This window comes from Galleria mellonella, unplaced genomic scaffold (genome assembly GCF_026898425.1).
Source record: "Galleria mellonella isolate WM207_F2 unplaced genomic scaffold, CSIRO_AGI_GalMel_v1 utg55, whole genome shotgun sequence".
NCBI classification, from domain to species: Eukaryota; Metazoa; Arthropoda; class Insecta; order Lepidoptera; family Pyralidae; genus Galleria; species Galleria mellonella.
The window spans coordinates 5627074-5648761 of NW_026442115.1; the positions used below are offsets into that span (position 1 = coordinate 5627074).

The following is a 21688-nucleotide window of genomic DNA, read 5'->3' on the forward strand; positions in this document are numbered from 1 at the left end:
CATTACCTTGTAGTATACCAATGTATACAAACACGTGCACAATACATATAGTAATATTGCCTACATTTTTCACCAAGAGTAAACTAGAAGGTATGAGCATTACAAGAAAACCACTTGTCTCTAACTGTCTATGCGGCAATTTATTTATTTATAAATTACTCACCACATTACAGTATCCCGAAACGTGTAGTGAACCATAGGTTTATTTTACAAACTTAAAAATAAAATTTTAAACAACATTTTAAAAATATATCTATTTTGTCATTAAATATATCAATATCTGGCTGCTGAGCAATCAGAGAATTAAGCAGAGAAATAACCTGATAAGTGGGAGAAAACTGAGCAGTACAGATGCTAACCGCCGGTGCCGATAGTAATCGACAAACAAACAATTACAGCAGTACTCGTTACTTGTTATTATAAATTTGGCAAAAAACATTGGCATCTTTAACACTATTTTCCAGGACAGCCAGCCCCCTTTTAATAAGTATATAGCTACTGTTAGATATATTTTTGGAATAGCTGAAAGCTGAACTCTTGAATCTGTGGTGGGCATGGCCAACTCAGCGAAAGTAGGATTATTTATTGCTTTTTTGTCATATATGCGCTAGATGACATATATATATATATATATATATATATATATATATATATATATATATATCCTGTTTCATATAAAATTCTTGCTATTACTATTATATAGGACACTTATATAATTGTTTAGATAAGCACGCCATAGACATTGACCTCTTGTATAATTCCTCATTTGCATATAAAAAAATATTGTAATAAGAATTGTCAAACGCAAGCAATAAAGAGAAAAATGGAAAGTCATTTGACAAAGTTCACAAACTGAAATTTGTTGTTAAAATATGTCACAATCGAAGAATATTCATAAATTACCAGACAAAAGTGGGACAGATATACAAACAATTGATAAAAATGAAGGTATATTATATACGCCATATATGTAATGTAGAAATTAATATTTGGATCAAGTTACTATAGAATATTAATAATTATTTTCCTTTTAGGAGAAATGTTAAGTTGCAACCCTACAGAAAGTACTTATGCTGGTAAGCTATTTTGCTATGTTTATTCGAGCAAGTGTGTAGGAATTTAAGATGAGCTGTAGGTATTATTTATTATTTGCTTATTTTTTTTAGTCTAAGACCTAATGTAAGACAAGTTCATAAACAACAGATTATCTATTTATTTACTGCATTATTGTTCTTCAATCATTCTAAATACAAACGTTGACAATTTAAGAGTACCGTCACTATTGTTTTCACGTTACTATTTCATTGGTGTGAAGGATTTTCCTTATCAGCTCCACAGGACCTTATCAATTCTCACATTACATTCTCATGTTATAGTTACTACTTTAAATCTATTTTATTTATAAAATGCGTATAACCCATTTTTATTAGTAAATTAAATCTTAAAATCATTAAACTAAATTTGTAATGTAAGTAGTATATTCATTTATTTTAACATTTATTATATAAGTAGGTAGGTGTGTATAGTGTATGTATTTATTATATATTGTAATATTTTATTTAACTGTATATTTGTTTATGTATTAATAGTTGTAGCACTTTAGCTGCCCGCTAACGAAATGTATTAGGTTGACTGGAAGAGATCTCTGTCAGAGATAAGTCCACCCTTGCTCACAACATTTATAAATACATTATTTTATATGTAACTTACAAGTGCAATAAAGAATTAAAAATAAAATAATACCTTGCCTGAGAGTCGGGTCAGACGGCCCTTCGTGAGAACTAGAGGGTAATTAACCACGATGAAGGACCAATATGAGTGAAAGAATCCAACTCAAAAACATTATATTCCACAGTAACCGTTTCGAAGAAGCCATCTCCTTCAGGTGAGGATGAAGCCGCCCCGTGCGCCGGACAAAAGTCGTTCATCAGCATTCACTCCACTGACCAACTCTGCCAAGTGGCAGATATTGAGAATCCATCAGTCCTCGAAGTGTGTAACGTGGAAGTACTTACCTTAAACGAAGTTTTTCCATCCACTTCAGAAGAAAGTCTCTCCAATGAAGACGATTCCCCATTACCGAGAAGACAAAAATTTAAAAACAAACCTCATGCCCAAAAGATGCTAATAGAGAACGTCTGTAAATCAACGTACGTACCAACTAATAGTAAGTCGTCAACGGTCTCGGGAACGCAGAAGGAGCTTGATGGGCAAATATCTGTATATTCAGATTTCGATATTCCAAAAAGTACATTGTATGTTGTCGGTAGTAACCCCGGTGAACCGAAGATGTCTTATCAAGATCCACCTAAGAAAATATCTAAAACGGTAAGTAGTATAAATAATCCTATTAATATTATATTTGCTGTGTTTGTGTTTTTTTATAATTTTCTGGTCTATAGAAAAGGGTTACCACTTTACATCAGCTTGTTTACCATTTTAAGTATCATAAAAATAAAATAGTACCTACCAGAGGGAGACTGTACAAAAGTCGATTGCTAGTACCTCTGTCCCATTCGTGTTTCTACCGTGAAGTAGTTGTGTTTGCATGGCTGTGTTTCGGTTTAAAGGGTGGGATATGGCGTGAATTTACAGGGTACAGAGGAATAAAATCTGAGTCTTCAGACATGACGACAAATTTTATAGAAAATATTTTGATTATAGATGAAAAAATTTTTACGGAATATTGATAAACACAAGAATGAGCAAAATAGCAAAATCAACGAGAAAGTGATCAGCAAGTTAACGACAATGCGAGGCATTCTCAAGGACGGCCGCTGCACGCCAGAATGCACCGGCGATTCTACCGTTCAAGAACCAGAAGAATTTATTGCACGTCAGTTCATTTATCAAATTTCATATTTTAGACATATTTTACTCTTCGTAATGTTATTGCAAACGCCCACAAAGTAAAAATATATTGTTACGTGTTTAGAATTAAAAATCTAGTTTGAATTTTTTCCAAACAGAAAGTTGAATGGTTTAAAAAATCTAAATTGTATTCAGATTTGAACCAGCATCTACTGGTACTAGCAGTACTCTTTCTAGAATGCTACCGCTATTCAGCATACCTTTAATTTTATCAATTAGTTTTATAACGTAATGTCACCTGCAACGCCATCTGGTTGTAGTTCCTTTAGAGATCTCCACTAGCTCCAGACAAATGTGATGTTTAATATTATATTGTGGGGGAGGAAGACAGTTGTAAATAATGGAGACTAACCGCTCCATTGCTAGTAATATACCATGCCAGTTCATGGTAGTGCAGGCGAAGTTATTTCATTTATATGCTATTAAAACATTACATTGCAGCAGAAGATTTGACACTACCTTTTCCAATGGACTTTAGCGCTCAATTAAACTATACGAAACATAGTCCAGACAAGAACGTGACGTTCAACACTCAAGTGGTGATCATTCACTTTACCGGTGACCTTTGTGTCGGTCAGAGCGTTGAAACACTGAGCAAAGAAAAGGATCAGCAGGCACGGAACTCAGAGTTGAGAAAAACATTTCTCAGCAAATACAATGAATTTTGGCATACACAAAAATAATTTTAAGTTTAGATTGTAATTCCAGACGTTTTGTCTTTAGTGGTAACTGTGATACAGTATTATAAGAATTTTGAGACAATGTTTTTTAAGAATAATTTGCGCTATGCTAAATTATGAAAGTTTCGTTTTGTCCTGTGTCTTATTTATTTATTTAAATCAACGAATTGCTTAATAATTATTTAATTTATATATTGTCAACTTATACTAAATTTAAATAAACGTTACTCATTAAAATGGGGTATTAATTAAATTATAAAAGAAAAATGCAAGAAAAACTAATATTTAATATCACAGTCATTAATTAGGCCTAGACGTCATTTTCCACACAACTAATTCTTTTACGCGATCATACGTAAAATACTTTGGAAAATCTAAAGGTAACTGTTCCACTGACCACGTAGAACTTGCGGTGCCCGTTATGTCTTTATGTAGTAATGTAAGGAATGTTTCGTAGCACGGTGCGACCGAGTCCATATGCTCTATCGTGAATACGTAGCGTTTCTCCAGCGCTACATACAAGGTTTTAGGCGGATTGGTATTCATTATTTTTTCTATGGTTCTTATGAATCCTGCTGTAACGTCGTCGTCGTAGATAACTGAAACCAATGTAAGAAAATATAATTTTTATTAAGAATAATGGTAAGAAGAGTAAACATTATTATTATTATTATTTATGGTTAATAGAAAAATTATCAAAACAATGATCAAAAGTATTCTGTTTGTTTCACTAAAACAACTTAATAAAAAGTTTTAGACATTCATATAATAAGAGTAAATTCAAGTTTTTTTTTAAAATATATTTTTTTTTATTAAATAATAAAATTACTAATAATTAAATATTGAATCTCTTATACATATAGTGCGATCACATAATATGCTACGAAAGATTCAAGAGTAATTTTTATATTTAATTGCATATTTTTAGGAAACATTGTCCAGTCTCATATATCTGTGGTTGTATTTAAAAATATGATACATTCTAATGTACATACCATCTGCAGCAATTATAATATCAGCATCTTTTATTTCATTTGATAATTCTTGATTCCAATTAGTATCCATAAAATCCAATGGCATTACTTTAAATTGAGACTTTATAAGTTTGGAGTTATAATTTGCATTTAGCTTTATAAGTTCTAAGATACCTCCTACATTAATATCTGGAAATTCAAAAAAGATTTTTACTAAGACCATGCATTTGTATGGTTTATAAGACTGGAAATGAGATCATTAAGGCAAACCATGATAAATTACACGAAATGTCGAGGTAACCGAGGTAAATTATCATAATTTTCCTAAACAATAATACAAATTCTCATCTCCTACAAATCAGAAAATATTTATTCAGAGATTATGAAGATTTTAATTAAAAAAATACTTTAACTGTGATGTAACTAGTTATTTTGATTCAAAAACTAAATTACAGAACTAATTTTGATAAAAGTACTCTGGGACCAATCTGTAAGTATATTTTTTCAGATAAAAAAAGAATTCAAATCGGTTCACAAGTAATGGAGTTATGAGATAACAAATATAAAAAAAAATACAACCGAATTGAAAAAGAAGGAGGTTCTCCTCCTGAAATTGATTGAAAATTTATGATAATGTATGGTTTCTCAGTACAACTTCTAAGAAAAAAAATATGACATCATAATATGGTAACCATTGCCTACATTTAGGTCTAGAACAGCACCATAGACTCCACAGACAGTATTTTATTAACCTCCATATGTCGCCATGCCTTAGAACTAAGGTGTTATATCCATAACAAACCGCAAGAGATCTCTGTCAGAAATAAGTCCACCCTTGCTCACAATATTTATAAATGCATTAATAATGAATTTACAAGTATAATAAACAATATATAATTAAATATTAAATTACCTGTGCATACCACGTTCTTTGCATACAAAGCAGTAACAAAACTACTAATGCCAGTGCCAGCGCCAAGTTCTAAAACTGACTTGCCTGTCAGCTCTCCCTTTATACCCAGGTGAATAAGTAAATCGCCGAGTAAAAACGCACCTCTCCATACTTGTAGCCCTACCAGGGCTAATTTTGTTTTAGCACTATGCTCTGAAATATATACAATATTTTTTCTTATTTATATAATATTTTCAGAAATTACTATTCCACAATCAAATGGCTTTTTTACTATTTTCAAAGGACATTTACATTTGCTTTCTTCTTTTTGTAGGGGAGTATAAAAGTTTTTTGCTAATAATATTGTATATATGTGTCCGCCAAGTGTTGATAAACATGATGAAATAATCTAAGTCCTTGATTTTCAAGTATAACCTGATCTGTTTTCAACCAATTTAAAAAAAGAAAGAGGTCTTCATTTCAATTGTATTTTTTTAATATTTGTTACCTATAAAGTAACAAATACTTTGTCAGTTATAAATCAATTTGGAATATCCATTATTGAAAGGATATACTTTCAGATTGGTCCCACAAGAATTTTATGAAATCACTTGAGAAGATTAGTTTTAAAACAAAATAACTGGATTTGCCATAAGTTGTTCTTTTATTTAAATCTTAAATTAGTAGAATAATGTACAGATATAACAAAATAGGAAATATAAACAAAAAATAATATTTAATGCCAATCAAATATTTTATATTGATTTATAAAAAAATTCAACCAATTGACACTACAATACTAGAGAAATAATACTAATAATTAAAAACTTTTTGCATATATTTTATAAAAAATAATATTCCTATTTTTAAACTATATAGTAAGTAATAGTTTAGTAGGTAATCTTTCTTTATAGCAACAATCATAAAATAATAAATGTATTGAATTTTTTGATTGTATATATTAGCATATAGTAAAATTATAGGCACTAAGTAACATGCTTTACCTATTTTTATAACTTCTTTTTTCGGTCTATCCACATCCAGATCATTATCTTCATCAAATTTAACATCATTCCTATGGTTGACTAAGAGAAATGGAAACTCTGAGATAACATCTGAAATATTAAAACAATTTATATAAGCAAAGAAATTATTTAAAAGTTGGAAGGGCTATTTGATACGGAGAAAATAGATATGTGGGTTTTAACCCCCATCATTTTGAGTTATCAGATAGTAAACTTTCCAACCTATTAATAGTTTAGGATTTCTGTGTATATAGTGTCATGCATTTAAAATATACATATTTATTTATAATTATATTTACTACTAGCTGTTGCCCGTGACTTCGTCCGTGTTTCCGTCTTTTTTCGTAAAATATGTAGCCTATGTACTTCCTCACGGTTCAGTGGTTTTGATGTAACAGACGCATTCCCCTTCACTGCTCTACTCCTATTGATTGTAGCGTGATAAAAAGTATACTATAACCTGTCCAGAAGTATGAAGAATAATTGTACCAAGTTTCGTTTAAATCCATCACGTAGTTTTTGTTTCTATAATGAACAGACAGACAGACAGACAAAAATTTTGCTGATTGCATTTTTGGCATCAGTATCGATTACTAATCACCTTCCGATAGTTATTTTGGAAATATATTTCATGTATAGAATTGACCTCTCTACAGATGTATTATAAGTATAGATTAATAATATAGTTTATCATATTATTTTTGCACTATATTTTGCTTTATATACAAATGCTTTCTTTAGGGTTCTCAAGGTTTACTGAAAGAAATACCTTCAAGTGATAAGTTTACCTGTGTACATTTTCATTATAACCAGATATCTTTATTGAAAGTGAATGTATATAAATAAACTAGACGCATTTTATCTAATTTATGAAAAAATATTGGCTAACTTTAAAATATATTTTTTGTGTCAGTATGCTAAAATTAATGCAATGCAGGTTCAGCTCAGGACCATTCTTTATGGGAGGTTTATGTCCAGCAGTTGACAGATAATGGCTGAAATTATGCTAAAATTAACATATTTTTTTATAAAAAAAAAAAACATTGTTCTTGTTTCATTGTTTTTTTTTAAATGATTCTACTTAACAATAATATTCTTGACATGTGTAAGAATTTTTCTCTATAAAGTTCAATTTATACACTACATATACAAATATATTTGCCTACTAATATTCTTTAAATGATTAGCACTTACTTCCTTTATTAGTTGGAGATATTTTAGTTTGATAATCATACTCCTCATAAATTTCAGATGAAACAGTAAGATCTGGCATCTGAAACAATATTATTATGTAAGAATTTCTAGTAAAAAAATTATATCCTCCTATTTATAATTAAATTTGAACTTTATTTAAAAAGAAGAATATAGAAAATTTTCTATTATTAGATTATTTTAATATATAAAAATTGTTAATACATGTTGTAATTTATGGTATTTATCTATATAATTTAATATATTAACTATATTAATTTTAAATTATATTCTACGTACAGAATAATTGTTTACCATTTACACATACCTTTAATATTTATTTGTGTAATATTAAGACTGGTTCAATAACTAATGGTGTTAACTATCCATAGCATGAAGTCACAAATGGAGAAGGCCTTGTCTATAAAAATTGGATAGATTCCAATATTAAAATTTTAAAATAAATCTAAGAGTATGTGCCAGTATTCATATTCATAATTACATCATGTGATTATAACTGGAACGTATATCTAATTATTTTAAGATCTTTAAATATGTTCATCACTGAAGTTACTAATTTGCTATTTTGAAAAAGTAAACATGAATATCTTAGCAGTTTTAATATAATCATAAATTCAAGAATATTTTAAGAATATCGAATTAACTTACCTGTTGCATTAGAAGATGTAGTTTTATTAATATTTGTACAATTTATTTCAAAAGTTTAAACTAAGATTTAAACAGTGAAACAATTACTTTTTAAATACACAACTATTGTGTCATTTATTCTTCATGGTTTAATTTTTAGTGATTAAACTATTATCCAATTACATTAAACTGTTAATAGATTTTTCATTTTTTGAGGAATGTGCACATAAACGTAACATGATATTACTTTATCATTATATTAATTAAAATTATAACAATTTTGTATAATTATCGGCATCTTTCAAACAATAAGCAAGAAATATCAAATTGTCAAGTTAATGTCAATGTCAAAGTTGATAATCAGCTGACGAAGGGAATAAAAAAAATTAACCAATCTATGGACCAATGACCTCGACTCTTGATTAAAATTAAATTATTTTGTAATACTAGATTATCATTATTTATTCATATAGTCTTAAAATAGCATACAAATTAGTTTTTAATTCTTGTTATTTTAAAATTAAATAGTGTATTTTTAATATAATATATGAGTAGTTATAATTAAAAAATGTAATATGAAGAATATGTTCGGATTATTCGTAATATATATATATGTATGTTCTTTATATGTTGTTTGTATTTTTATTAAATTTCTTGCATCTTTTAATAGAAAAATATAAATTTGTATGTATATGACTGATAATATTTAATTTAATTTAAATCACTTTTAGATTTGGTTCGATTTGATAGCATTGGTGGATGTTGTTGTTGCCTTATCTCAATTATAAAAATAAATTATAACCAATCACAACACAACACACGATCGACGCTGCCACGTCAAAGTGAGACGGGAGACTGCTTGAATGAAGTGGCATTTTTCAACATTTAAAAGAGTTTCGTCTTCCGAGTAACCAACGGGAGAATAGTAATTAGTCGATATGCGTGTTTTATTAATTTCTGTGGCCATAGCCCTTCTGGGTACCGTTCTCGGAGATGAAGTTCCAACAGAAGATAATGTATTAGTGCTAAGCAAATCTAACTTCGATAGTGTTGTTTCAACTACAGAATTTATTCTTGTGGAATTCTGTAAGTTAGCATTATTTCTATTTTAATATGAATTGTCGGCAATAAACTTATATATTTTTTAGTTTCATTTATTATTAGTATATTTCTTATAAGCCTAAAGGTCGTTGACACGTCAATATCATTACTCAAGCCGGCATGCTTTGTCTGTCACGTACATGTTTTATTTGCTAAATTCTATAAACATATTTTAGATGCACCATGGTGCGGTCATTGCAAGTCTCTGGCGCCAGAATATGCTAAAGCCGCTACAAAGTTGGCGGAAGAAGAATCTCCTATTAAATTAGCGAAGGTGGATGCCACGCAAGAACAAGATCTCGCCGAAAATTATGGAGTTAGGGGTTATCCAACTCTCAAATTCTTTAGAAATGGAAGCCCTGTTGACTATTCAGGTTATTGAACATAATGTATATCAGCTTAATTATCTGATTAGTTCTGGAATAATTGTTTTAATATGCACTACTAATATATTCTTCATGCTTAATCAATATTCATAAATATTATCACATTTTAACTAGTAGTGTAGTAATTTAAGCCTTATTAAATGTTTTTAGGTGGTCGGCAAGCTGATGACATCATCAATTGGTTGAAGAAAAAGACTGGTCCACCTGCTGTGGAAGTCACATCTGTTGAGCAAGCTAAAGAACTCATTGCAGCTAACCCAGTTATTGTCTTTGGTTTCTTCCCTGACAAGGAGTCTGCTAAAGCCAAGACATTCTTGGGAATTGCTAGTGTTGTCGATGATCAGGTGTTTGCTATTGTTCAAGATGAAAAGATTATCAAAGAATTAGAAGTTGAGAATGAAGATGTTGTTCTCTTCAAAAACGTGAGTCTTATATTTTATTTTTAATCATTTATTCATAAACTCCGTTATATCATTATATTTTTATTAAAATAAATTAATAATTTAAATAAGTAAAAAAATAAATTAAGTAAGTCTAAAATTAAATTATCTATAAAAAATTACAAATTAGCACTATTTACAAAATAATAAATATTTACCTATGACATATTTTGTTCTATTACATCATGATATCTTAAAATTCTTCTATGACTAACTAAATAGTTATATGATAAATATATTTATTAATATCAGTTATATATTTTCATAAACTTAGTAAATTCACAAAAAAACTTATTATCTTTTTCCATTTCATGTTAAATTACATTTTTCATACAAACATTTGATAGCTTACTAGCACAGTAGATAAGGGTTTGTTGCTCCTGTGTGAAGATAAGCACATTAGTTGATATTTAGTTCGTATTTAACATCAAAATAGATACTTTTTTCATACATTATATATAATAGATATATACCTAAACTTAATTTTATAAGCTTATCTCATTTGATATTTTTAAACTGTACCTTCACTAACATTCATTGGAAGCCAAAAGGTTTCTAGATATTTAAATTGTAACTTTTTGTAAAAATATGTTTTAACATGTATATTTTATAAAATTTATAAAAAGTGTATTAATATAATATTAATACACTATGCTGTATGATCATGGCATAGAATGGGCCACCCCTTCCTTTTCCATGGATGTTATAAGAGGGGACTAAGGGAACTTAATGTTCAAGCTGCCTATGACTAGCAGTATCCCTCTTAAAACATCATCAAAAGACTAATTGCTAACCCACTTACCATGGAAAATACTGGCAAGACCATTATGAGGGGTACTTATGTTCAGCAGTAGACAGTTAACATGACACAACTGATATATATACTTGTGATGGTACTATAAAATTTAAATATATATTTCTTAAAGAGGTTTATTTATTTTTTTAACTCTTTATTGCACCAAAAACATAAAAATAAATAATGACATATAAAGAATTCAACTGAAATACAGTAGCATAAAGTACAGATCAAAATATACATATAAAGGTACAAAAGGCGGTCTTATTGCTAGGGGAATCTCTTATAGTTAAAATAATTTAGGTTAAGATATGTTAAGTTTAAATAATTTATGTAATTTATGATATTATATAGATATGTCTTGTATCTTTTTATAATGCTGTATTGTATTTATAAATAGGCATGGTTTAGACTAAATATCTTATTTATATTTTTCATTGTGTGATAATAGTTTTATTCTTACTGTTTAGTATAAATGTTTATCAAAAACATTTTGTCCTTAGTTTGAAGAGCCACGTGTGAAGTATGACGGTGAATCCTTTGATGAAGAGTCATTCAAGACCTGGGTGTTTGTTCAGAGCATGCCCACCATTGTTGAATTCTCCCATGAGACTGCCTCTAAGATCTTCGGTGGACAAATCAAATATCACCTCTTATTATTCTTATCCAAGGTAAGGTTATTTATTAGGTAATTATTTACTATATTAAAAATATATATTTTTAAAGTAAAATCTATTTTGAAGGACTTTTAAGACACAGAGAGTAAGTCCTGTTGTTGTTGTAATTACAATTATTTTAGACTTTTTCCATGCATAATAATAAATATTCTTTTATGTTCAATTTCATCTTTATATTTTATTATGTTGTACTAATTAATTTACCAGATATATTGTTAGAATTTTTCTATATAGGAAACTAAATAGCAAAACATTGCTCGTCATTTACTGTATTGTATTTAGTTACTTATCCATAGATGAGCTTAGGTTGCCGGTGAAAGTTCGCGCCGGGTCATCGCTACGTCGTGTCTCACTACGTTGAGCTGTGAAAGTCATCAATTGACTTGCAATATCTCTAATCTAAGTTTGAAAAAAATGGCACATTTTTTGCATGCATATGTCTTATATATGTTTACCATTACATTTGTCTGGCATGCCTAATTAATAATGTTCAGAAATATTTTATCAAAACCGGTTCAGATTGGTGGTAGTAGGGAAAGCTTTAAGCTTTCATTATTGCAAAACCAAAACTGAACAGAGAAAGTTGTATGCGTATAGTTATTACACATCACAAATGACAGGCTAAGTTTCTGTATCTAGATAAATGCTGTGCTACGCCCGGTGTATTTGGCGCGAACTTGGGTATTATTTCTCTAACCTAATAAGAAAATTGTTTTTTTTTTTTAACATCCCTCTTAACACTAATTTTAGCATAATTGGAGAAATTGACAATAAGAATACGTTGCAATTGTAACAAATTCTTTTCGATAGGAATAACTTATCATCACTTTGACCTTATTTTGCTAATGAGACACAGTTGAATGTACAGTCAATTAAAACCTATTCAACTTAATATATACACGTAGAATCATTTGAAAATGCGAATCTATTTAGCTATTCTATTAAATTAGTTCAACTGTTATCGACCGCGTGAGTTTGTTGAACTTATTTTAAATACCGTGATTTTTCAACTAGTCAATTATAAGTATTTATAAACAGTTTCAGTAAAATTTTATAAAAGTTAAACGACCCTACCATAAAACAAACAATCTGCTGATGTCCAATAGAAATACAAATAAATATTCGATTTTGATTTGTTACGCAATTAGCATATAGAGTGTGTTTCTGTGATAATGTCAATAAATCTTGGATATTTTTTATTAAATTGAATGAAACGAAATATATATGTTTGTAATTCCCTATTATGGATTTAAAATAGCGCTTACATAGTCTTTGATAATGAAGTGACCGGAAATGACAACTTTACGTACGAGTATCTATCTATCTGTAACTACTATGTGTTTATTGAAATTAATTTCTTGAGTTCTAGTGTATTTCTTTCTGTGCATATAAAATAGCAATGCTATGTGTAAAAATTAAGCAGTGGGCCCTTTATTTCTTCCTCCCATTTTTTTCTCCAAATTATTTAATGCGCCTAGCCAAAAGGTTTTGAAATTGCATACTCCTCTAATTAATTTTATTAGTTTATTTTGCGATAATTAATCCAAAATATTTCATGAAATTTAAAATATACATTGAATGTATGTCAAACGAGGAACTTAGATATAATCTGTTTTTCTATATATTATGGCACAGTTTAATCAAAGCTTAAAAAATTAAGTGTAAAGTTTAATAAAATATTTTTATTAATTGATTATAAATTGCATATTATTCCTGTTTAGTCTATTTTTATATACGATTAAATTCCATAAAAAGGCGAGCTAACAATGTTATATTATGCCAAGTATAGAAAAATAGTTTATATTTACTAAATGTCCAGTTTAATCTTTGTAAGTTCGATTTAGTTTTTTTTATGTATATAATTTATAAATAAATAATATAGATTAAGTGATAAAATTATACTTTATAAAGAATAATTTTATTACTTGATCTATAGGTATTTATATTTTGTCATTAGAAAAATGGTGATTTCGACAAATACGTTGAAGAACTCAAGCCCGTTGCCAAGAACTACCGCGACAGAATCATGTCAGTCGCTATCGACACCGATGAGGATGATCACCAAAGGTACAGTAATATTTAATTCCTACATAAATAATATGAGAGAAAAATATTGATGTCTATTAACATAGCATAGAATAAACTACCCCTTCCTTTTCCGTGTGTGTCGTAAAAAGCGACTAAGGGAACTTATGGTCGAGGGATGGGCTGCAGCGTCCCTCTTAAAACATTACCAAAAGCCTAACTGCAGTTGTCATCCCGCTTACCAAGCTTGGTAACTACTGGAAAAACTCCTCTTATGGGGAGGCCTATGTTCAACAGTGGACAGTTAATGGCTAATATAATAATAATAAAACTACGGAAATAATTGATAAAACAATCTACAACTAATATTCAGTTAAGTATTATTTATTTCGTTGATAGAATCCTGGAGTTCTTCGGTATGAAGAAGGAAGAAGTGCCTTCTGCTCGCCTCATCGCTCTCGAACAAGACATGGCCAAATATAAGCCTCCCACTGACGAGCTTAGCGCAAATTCGGTTGAGGTAAGCATACAGTATACACATACCATTCCCATATTATAACTTTTAATGTTTATACATAAATCTATGTTACATTAAAAAGAAATGACTTCCTGTAGGCCTTACTAACAACAAACGAAAAAAAAGCGTTAATTTATAACAACAACAATGTTGATACCTTTTGCAAATAAAAATTTTGAAATTGCGTCACGCTCAAAACAAGTATTTAGAATTATTCGACGTTGTATTTGTTATCGTACTTTAATAAACAAATTATCAAAATGCAACAAAACCGTAAGCTGTATAGAATCGCATATTATTCACGCAAGACGTATGCACTCATTCGCTTATGCTTGATAATGCATCCCGAAACGAATCGAATTTACTAAATCCACAGATTAATACAGATAGTAACAACAAACAAGATATGCTGAAAGCTGTATACAAATTATTATATTCATTAAATGTATATAAATTATTATTTTTATATGTATAAAAAAATTAATAAGTATGAAAAATCTTATAGGGGATAGTTATACATCATGAGAGTGTAACACTAATCTATATAGATATATACATATAGGAAAATCTAAAAATTTAGAAATCTAATTTATTTTTATGTAAACACAATAATTGTTTCACCATTTTATATTATTATATTGTGTGTCAATTAGAAGCGTTATTCATGACGCAATATTTTTATATATATATAGTCTGTACTTTTTATTTGCATTAATTACAATAATTAATTTCTGATGTTACAATATACCATTCTCGGTTAATTAACATTTCGATCAGCCATAGCTTGTGTTATGTAAACAATTAAACACTGCGTGCGATACCATAATTTTATATTGCCTTCGCAGTAATGTTAAGCCAACCGCAACGCATCAACAAGTTAGCCTGCAAATTAGCTATAATTACATACTGATATTGCGATTTTATTATTGTACAAGTTGACATCAACAGCTATATTATAAAATTGAATGGTAAATTTTATACTTATGAGTTATGATTCCTCTCATGTTTATTTTACTTCATAAGTCTTTTCTTCGTTCATAAACTAAGCGGGTCGCGATAATGATTTTGGAAAATGTATAGAACATCTGGGCACCATAAACCTAATGTCTGTCTCAACTTTCAATAATGTAAAAGGAGGTGCTTATTTACACGTATTTTTTTTTTTTTCGATTTATTTTTATGTCAGATTCTTTGTAGGATAAACAGAAAGAGTCGAGTGCTCCACACAATCTCTTGTTTTATTCACTTTCATAACTCATGTGTCGATTCAATTTATAAAAAGTTTTATTTTTAATAAGTATATTAATTGTGAGACTTATCGTTTAAGGAATTCGTGCAATCATTCTTCGCGGGCACGTTGAAACAACATCTGCTCAGCGAAGACCTACCGTCGGACTGGGCCGCCAAGCCTGTCAAAGTGCTCGTCGCCACCAACTTCGACGAGGTTGTTTTCGACACCAACAAGAGGGTTCTCGTTGAATTCTACGCGCCATGGTAAGTAATATAATATATAACGAGATTGTAGTAACCGACGAGCTTGTATGAATTGATTTATGAATGTGGCGGTTACGGAAAAGGCCTCTTTTGATGTCCCATTGTTGTTATCTTCTATGAGTGACAAGCATGTAAAAATATGGGATATACAAACATATTATATACTGCTTCCTATTACAAATCATATTGAATTTTAGTTCTGCTAAAACCACTTATGAATCACTGATCTAGATCCTAAAGAAAGTTAACTACTTTTCTAGCTTTGAATATTTAGAATTGCTAGCAACAGACAATCGTGACCTTTATATTATAATATGAAATTCAGAGAACCGAAAGTAAAATACCTTGAATCTAATCAATTGATTACTTATATGTATATTACTGGCACATTAACATATTTTCCTTATGACTTACTTATCAATTGGTTACAGAATAATTAATAGTGCAAATTGGCACCATTTGTTTGAAATTACACATGCTTTTATTGACACATGTGTATTGTTGGGTAACGAAAAATAAATTTATAATTTTTCATACGCTTTGTTCCAAGTCTGTTTATAATCGATGAACAAACAAATGCTTGTATAAACTAGTGTCTGATGAGTTGTTTAAGACACGTAAGCTCCACGTGTGAAATAATAGTTTTTCATTTCATTGTACAGATGGCAGTCCAATCTTCTTAATTAAAATGTAGTTTCTAAAAACTTGACCTTACTATTAGTAGTACCTTACATTACTACCGAAACCTGTTATTTCTACTCTTTGTTGGTGTGAATTTCTATCTTAAATTGTCAATTTCTTAAAAATCTGTATTTTCAACCAATTTCAAATAGAAGGAAGTTCTCAGTTTGTTTGAATTTTTTATCTGAAAGTACAATATGTATATATTTGTATTATGTTATGTTACAATATGTATATATTTATAACATGTATAGAGATTGGTCACATAGAAATTTTATCGAATTCGGTTCAGTTGTATAGTTTTTAAAATAAAATAACTAGTTTTGCCATTTGCCATCATCTTTTAAATTAGTAGGGGAATGTCAATTTTTTTTTCTTTTCGACTTTCTGACTTACGAAATTTCTTTAACATTTGCTATAACGTGAGTAGATTCTTATTTTACGTACTGCCAACGACTTCGATTTCATTCTGTAGAGACTGATGTTTTGGTATAGATTTAGCAATGAACCTCTTAACACATTTTTTCACTTAAGTGAAATGTGAGTGAAAGATTATTTATAGCATTATTCGAAAAAATGCCGATGTTTTATTATTATTAGTACTCGGGTGCTGAATAACTATAGAAAATTTATTAGGCGCCCTATTTGCGTCACTTCCTAGCGACAGTGTAGCTTGAAAGTGTCTCGTTAGGGATGTATTCAGTGAACTATAATTAATACATGCTTGTGTCAGAAGTCGTCTTATCATCGCTCAATGGTTTGGAAACTTCATTATGTAGATTTTTACTGACACGCTATGGTTATTTGAATAGAAAGTCTGAATTATAATAATGGATTATATAGGTTAAGGGTAGTTTTTCTATGTAGGTATGAATATTTTATTGCTGTTGCCAAGTTATAACTTGTAAATAATTAACGTCTTTTACTTTATTTAATTTTTCTATATGGTACCTGGATAAAAACACAATGTGCCATCGCTCGTTTTACATCTCATGAACCAAAGGTCATATAAGATTATTAGGGGAACAAAACTGATACGCCAGTACCAGAAGATGAAGTCTTTTTTATGTAATTTAGAAAAAATAAATTGATTACCAACCTGATTCCAAGTGGCAACTGTCTTCTATCAACGTACAGTGCTACAAACTTCAAGGAGTACACTATTACAGTGACCTTGTCACAAGCAAATGAAAAACGTTTTAGCAACTCGGTAATTATACATATTTATTTGTTATTGAAAGTTTTATTATTAATTAGAACCTAATGAAGTCGCGTGGATTTTGCAAGTAGGATTATAAATTAAATATCATTTCTACATGGCATAATAAAATAAAATGTACACCACATTTTAAGTTCTATAGTCAGGAAAACAACAGCAGTTTTTACGTGATACCAAAATAGACAATCATTCTAATTTTTTTTTTTTTATTGTACTCCTATTATCAAATCTTTTCTCTTATGTATTCTATATATCTTTTTTTTTTTTATTAAATATCTTCTATGTCTAGTTTTTTTTAATGTGTGATAATAGAATGGTAACCCCACCTGCGCTATCGGTATACGCTGGCGGGGCACCAGTGAGTGATGATAGATGAGGATGAAAGCAGGCCAGTTAGCCCATCGTGACGAATTCCACTAGAATTAACCACGATGGTTTCCAAGGGGAACCGCGTGGAGGTCGACCTGATAGGGTATATTACTAGCAATGGGTTCATTAGACCCCATTACTAACAATCCCTTCCTCCCAACATTGTCTAGTTATAATCATACGTATATAGATGTAATTTGTATTCATGCAAATGACGATATCATTCGATGCTTTTTTATTGCGATCAGGTGCGGCCACTGCAAGCAGCTCGCGCCCATCTACGATAAACTGGGCGAGCACTTTGAAAAGGACGACGATGTGGTTATCGCAAAGATCGACGCTACCGCCAACGAGCTGGAGCACACCAAGATCACGTCCTTCCCCACCATCAAATTGTACACAAAGGATAACCAGGTATGTGTGTTATATATTTAGAAGTTTTTATTTAACTTGCAATGTAGGCATGTTTTTTTGTTTAGAACAAATTTTATAAATTTAATTACCAATTCCTCCTAACCAATTTTGCTGAAATTATGCATATATATAAACGTTTAGTTCTGATGACAATAAAATATACAATAATAATATATACTCAACATTGTATATATATATTTTTTTATTGGATGAAAATGGAATGATAACCCCGCCTGCGCTAATGGAATACGCTGGCGGGGCACCAGTGAAGGGTGATTGATGAAAATGAAAACAGGCCAGCTAGCCCATCATGATGAATTCATCAGGAATTAATCATGATAGTTTCCAGAGGGAACCGCGAGGAGGTCGACCTGGTTGGGTATATTGCTAGCAATGGGATTCTCAGTCTCCATTACTAACAATCCCTTTCCCCCCACATTGTATATATTCATCAACCCAAGTTAATATGTGTATCAAATGAATGAACTTGAAGTTTAGGTAATAGAAAAATAAATAATGTTTTAAAATGGCTAGTCATAAAATGGCGGATTATGTTGTTTAAATATTTTTAAACAGACTTGTTTTTATGGAAGATAGTGGAATGGTAACTTCATTTGCGCTTACGCTGGGTGGTTACCAGTGTGGGATGAGAGGTGAAAATATAAAAAAGTATGTCACTTGATCCATTTTGACGCATTCACCATTGATTTATTTATTTAAACTTCAATGCATGATTATTTAAGTATACATATGTCGCATTTAATACATAATGGCGTTCTCTATCAATCATAATCATGGGTCAAACAGAGAAATAAATTGGCGATGTATTTACTATTAAAAAAAAAAGTACAAGCTATGGGGCCCATTACACCTCATTACTAACAATCAGTGCCACCTATAATCGTATATTGCGGGTCATCTAATAATTCAAAATGTGCGGAGAGATCCCACGACAACTCGCCAAATTGTAACTATAGAGAAATCTCACCTCAACTTTTTATATAATAAAATTTATTTTCGTATTATTTCAATGAAATAAACAAATGAAGCAAAACATATCAACATATAAAACATATTTAATTAAGACATCCCCTTATGAAATTGATTTATAATTAAATTATATTATAATTTATTATTAAATATGTAACGGATGTTGTTACCTAATTAACTTTATTGTTATGGATATAAATTATGTAAATAGTAATGGTTGGTATTAAAATGGTTTTTACGATAGTAAAGTATGTTTATTGAGTTATTTTATTACGATGTAAAATAGCGTTTCAAAGCAAGCCATTCTTTTTGTATATGATTTAGATGTCGGCTATAACTAACTACATTGGCCACATGGCTTATAATAAGGATTTATTTCGAAATTTCCTTTTCTTTATTTTTTTTTAAACATTCTACTTTATAACCTAATAATTGTATACCATAAGGACACATTATTGGTCCATTGGAAACGGATCTCTCCCATTAAAGGAGTATAATTAGCCTTTTATTATTACACTGGTTTATTATAGTATACAAATATTAATAAGACAATGTGACTTGGCAGGTGCGCGACTACAATGGCGAGAGGACGCTGGCCGCGCTCACGAAGTTTGTAGAGACGGACGGCGAGGGCGCCGAGCCAGTACCCAGTGTGGTGAGTAATATCATAATTTTATTTTTTTGGGCGTCGTCTGCGTGTACTTGGTTTATTTTGTATAAAAAGTAGGAAGAAGTATATCAAATTAAGAGACTCTAATGTGATTAATACAAAGATTTACATAACATGGTGTTCATGTCTACTTCATGATTTATATTCAAAACTTAGCGTCTCCAGTGAGTAGTCTTAGGAACACAAATTTCCATACAAACTTATTGGTATAAATATATTATAATCTTTGTAACAACTTACACTTTATTTAGTCGTATAAATTCAAGTATTCATTATGTATTGAAAACAGTTGATTAATGCCTCGGACTATCCTATAAGAGATTACAATTTAACTGCCTTTATGAAAAAGTGAAATATAAACATATTTTAGCTATTGAAGTTTTTTTTTGTGCTATTTATTTAATTGATCGTCGGTCAATGATCGGTGTGGTCCTGGCATTTCCCGTTCCTTTCCCGTTGGTGTCGTAAAAGACGTCTAAGGAAGGGTGAGAGATGGCCAGCAGTATCCCTCTTAAAACATCTCCAAAGCCTGAATGCCGTTGTCAATCCGCCTGCCAGGCATGACAACTACTGGCATAACCCCCCAAAGGGATGTGTATGTTTAGCAATGGGCAGTTAAAGGTTGATATGGCAGTTTCTTAATTAAAAAGAAAGAGACAATACTGTTGTAATCAAAATAGTTTTTGGTTTTAATTTTTATAAATAAAGGGCAAGTAGATGAATGATAATAATAATAATGATGTATTTTCAACATTGTATTTGTTTTACAGAGTGAATACGAAGAGGAAGAGGAAGCCCCAGCTAGGGACGAGTTATAAGTTCTCGGCATACACTCTTATGAGACTTCCATAGTTATAGTTCTGTATAGATCATAATTTACTTTTATACTTAATCTAAAATTAATTTTGCATTTGATTTGCTAGACTGTTATTATATAAATTATGTTGAGGTTGTACTTGATTTATGTACTCTTTATATTTCGACAAAACAAAGAAAAAATTATATTTAATGTAATAATACTCTTATTTTTCACCCAACGTTAAAAGTGTCAGATCTCTAAAATGTGCCCACTTCGGAATATGCATAATTTATTTAGTACGATCAGCAGCAACTTAGTTTATGTACAATACTAAATTGTATTTATAATTTCTGTATCATAATGGCATATATTATATGTATTTATTATATTAAACATTCCTTAGTACAAGTGAGTTACATTGAACAATCATTTTTATTTTGTAACTTATTTTTATGTGACAAATTTCTCACCTTGATAATTCATCACAAGAAATAGATTTTATTCACTGAAGGAAATGTATTTTTGTATGAATTTTGTTTCCCATTTGTTTTTAGTGTGGGTAAAACTTAAGGAGCGGTGCTTTATCAATTTCTATGAGAATCTTGTCTATCCATATTTTTATATAATTCTGAAAAAAAAAATGTAAATATGCATATCTACTACATCGCCAAAACTGCATTCGGTGTATCTATTGTGGATACAGAAATTGATAAATAAAAAATAAATTATGAACTTGTAATTCTTTCATTTTAATTTTCTTTATATTTTTTTTATGGGTGAAAATGGAATGGTAACTCCGCCTGCGCTAACGGGATACGCTGGCGGAGCA

At 30.0% G+C, this 21688-nt stretch overlaps 3 protein-coding genes across 6 annotated transcripts; 2 read left to right on the forward strand and 1 right to left on the reverse strand.

The window, feature by feature from the left end:
* The first annotated feature begins 712 nt into the window (after positions 1-712).
* On the forward strand, positions 713-3843 carry LOC113521383 (uncharacterized). 2 transcript variants are annotated; one of them, XM_026906909.3, is made up of 5 exons: positions 713-948; positions 1035-1076; positions 1856-2328; positions 2665-2836; positions 3313-3843. In XM_026906909.3, exons 1-5 carry the CDS (start codon positions 873-875, stop codon positions 3552-3554), a joined length of 1005 nt encoding a protein of 334 aa, XP_026762710.2. In that variant the 5' UTR covers positions 713-872; the 3' UTR covers positions 3555-3843. The 2 variants fall into 2 exon arrangements, with proteins under 2 accessions (XP_026762710.2, XP_031768692.2); XM_031912832.2 differs by having other exon boundaries at positions 3316-3843.
* On the reverse strand, positions 3819-10397 carry LOC113521367 (methyltransferase-like protein 22). 3 transcript variants are annotated; one of them, XM_031912750.2, is made up of 7 exons: positions 8303-8599; positions 7962-8054; positions 7637-7715; positions 6422-6532; positions 5439-5630; positions 4547-4714; positions 3819-4150 (listed from the first exon to the last, which is right to left on the reverse strand). In XM_031912750.2, the coding sequence occupies exons 3-7, from the start codon at positions 7713-7715 to the stop codon at positions 3852-3854; spliced, it is 849 nt and encodes a 282-aa protein (XP_031768610.2). In that variant the 5' UTR covers positions 7962-8054; positions 8303-8599; the 3' UTR covers positions 3819-3851. The 3 variants fall into 3 exon arrangements, with proteins under 3 accessions (XP_031768610.2, XP_052754948.1, XP_026762693.2); XM_052898988.1 differs by lacking the exons at positions 7962-8054; positions 8303-8599 and adding an exon at positions 10367-10397; XM_026906892.3 differs by lacking the exon at positions 7962-8054.
* LOC113521201 (protein disulfide-isomerase) lies at positions 9105-21591 on the forward strand. Its single transcript, XM_026906665.3, has 10 exons — positions 9105-9367; positions 9559-9756; positions 9919-10190; positions 11508-11675; positions 13639-13748; positions 14106-14226; positions 15551-15717; positions 18235-18400; positions 19956-20045; positions 20831-21591. The coding sequence occupies exons 1-10, from the start codon at positions 9220-9222 to the stop codon at positions 20876-20878; spliced, it is 1488 nt and encodes a 495-aa protein (XP_026762466.1). The 5' UTR covers positions 9105-9219; the 3' UTR covers positions 20879-21591.
* Positions 21592-21688: the final 97 nt, after the last annotated feature.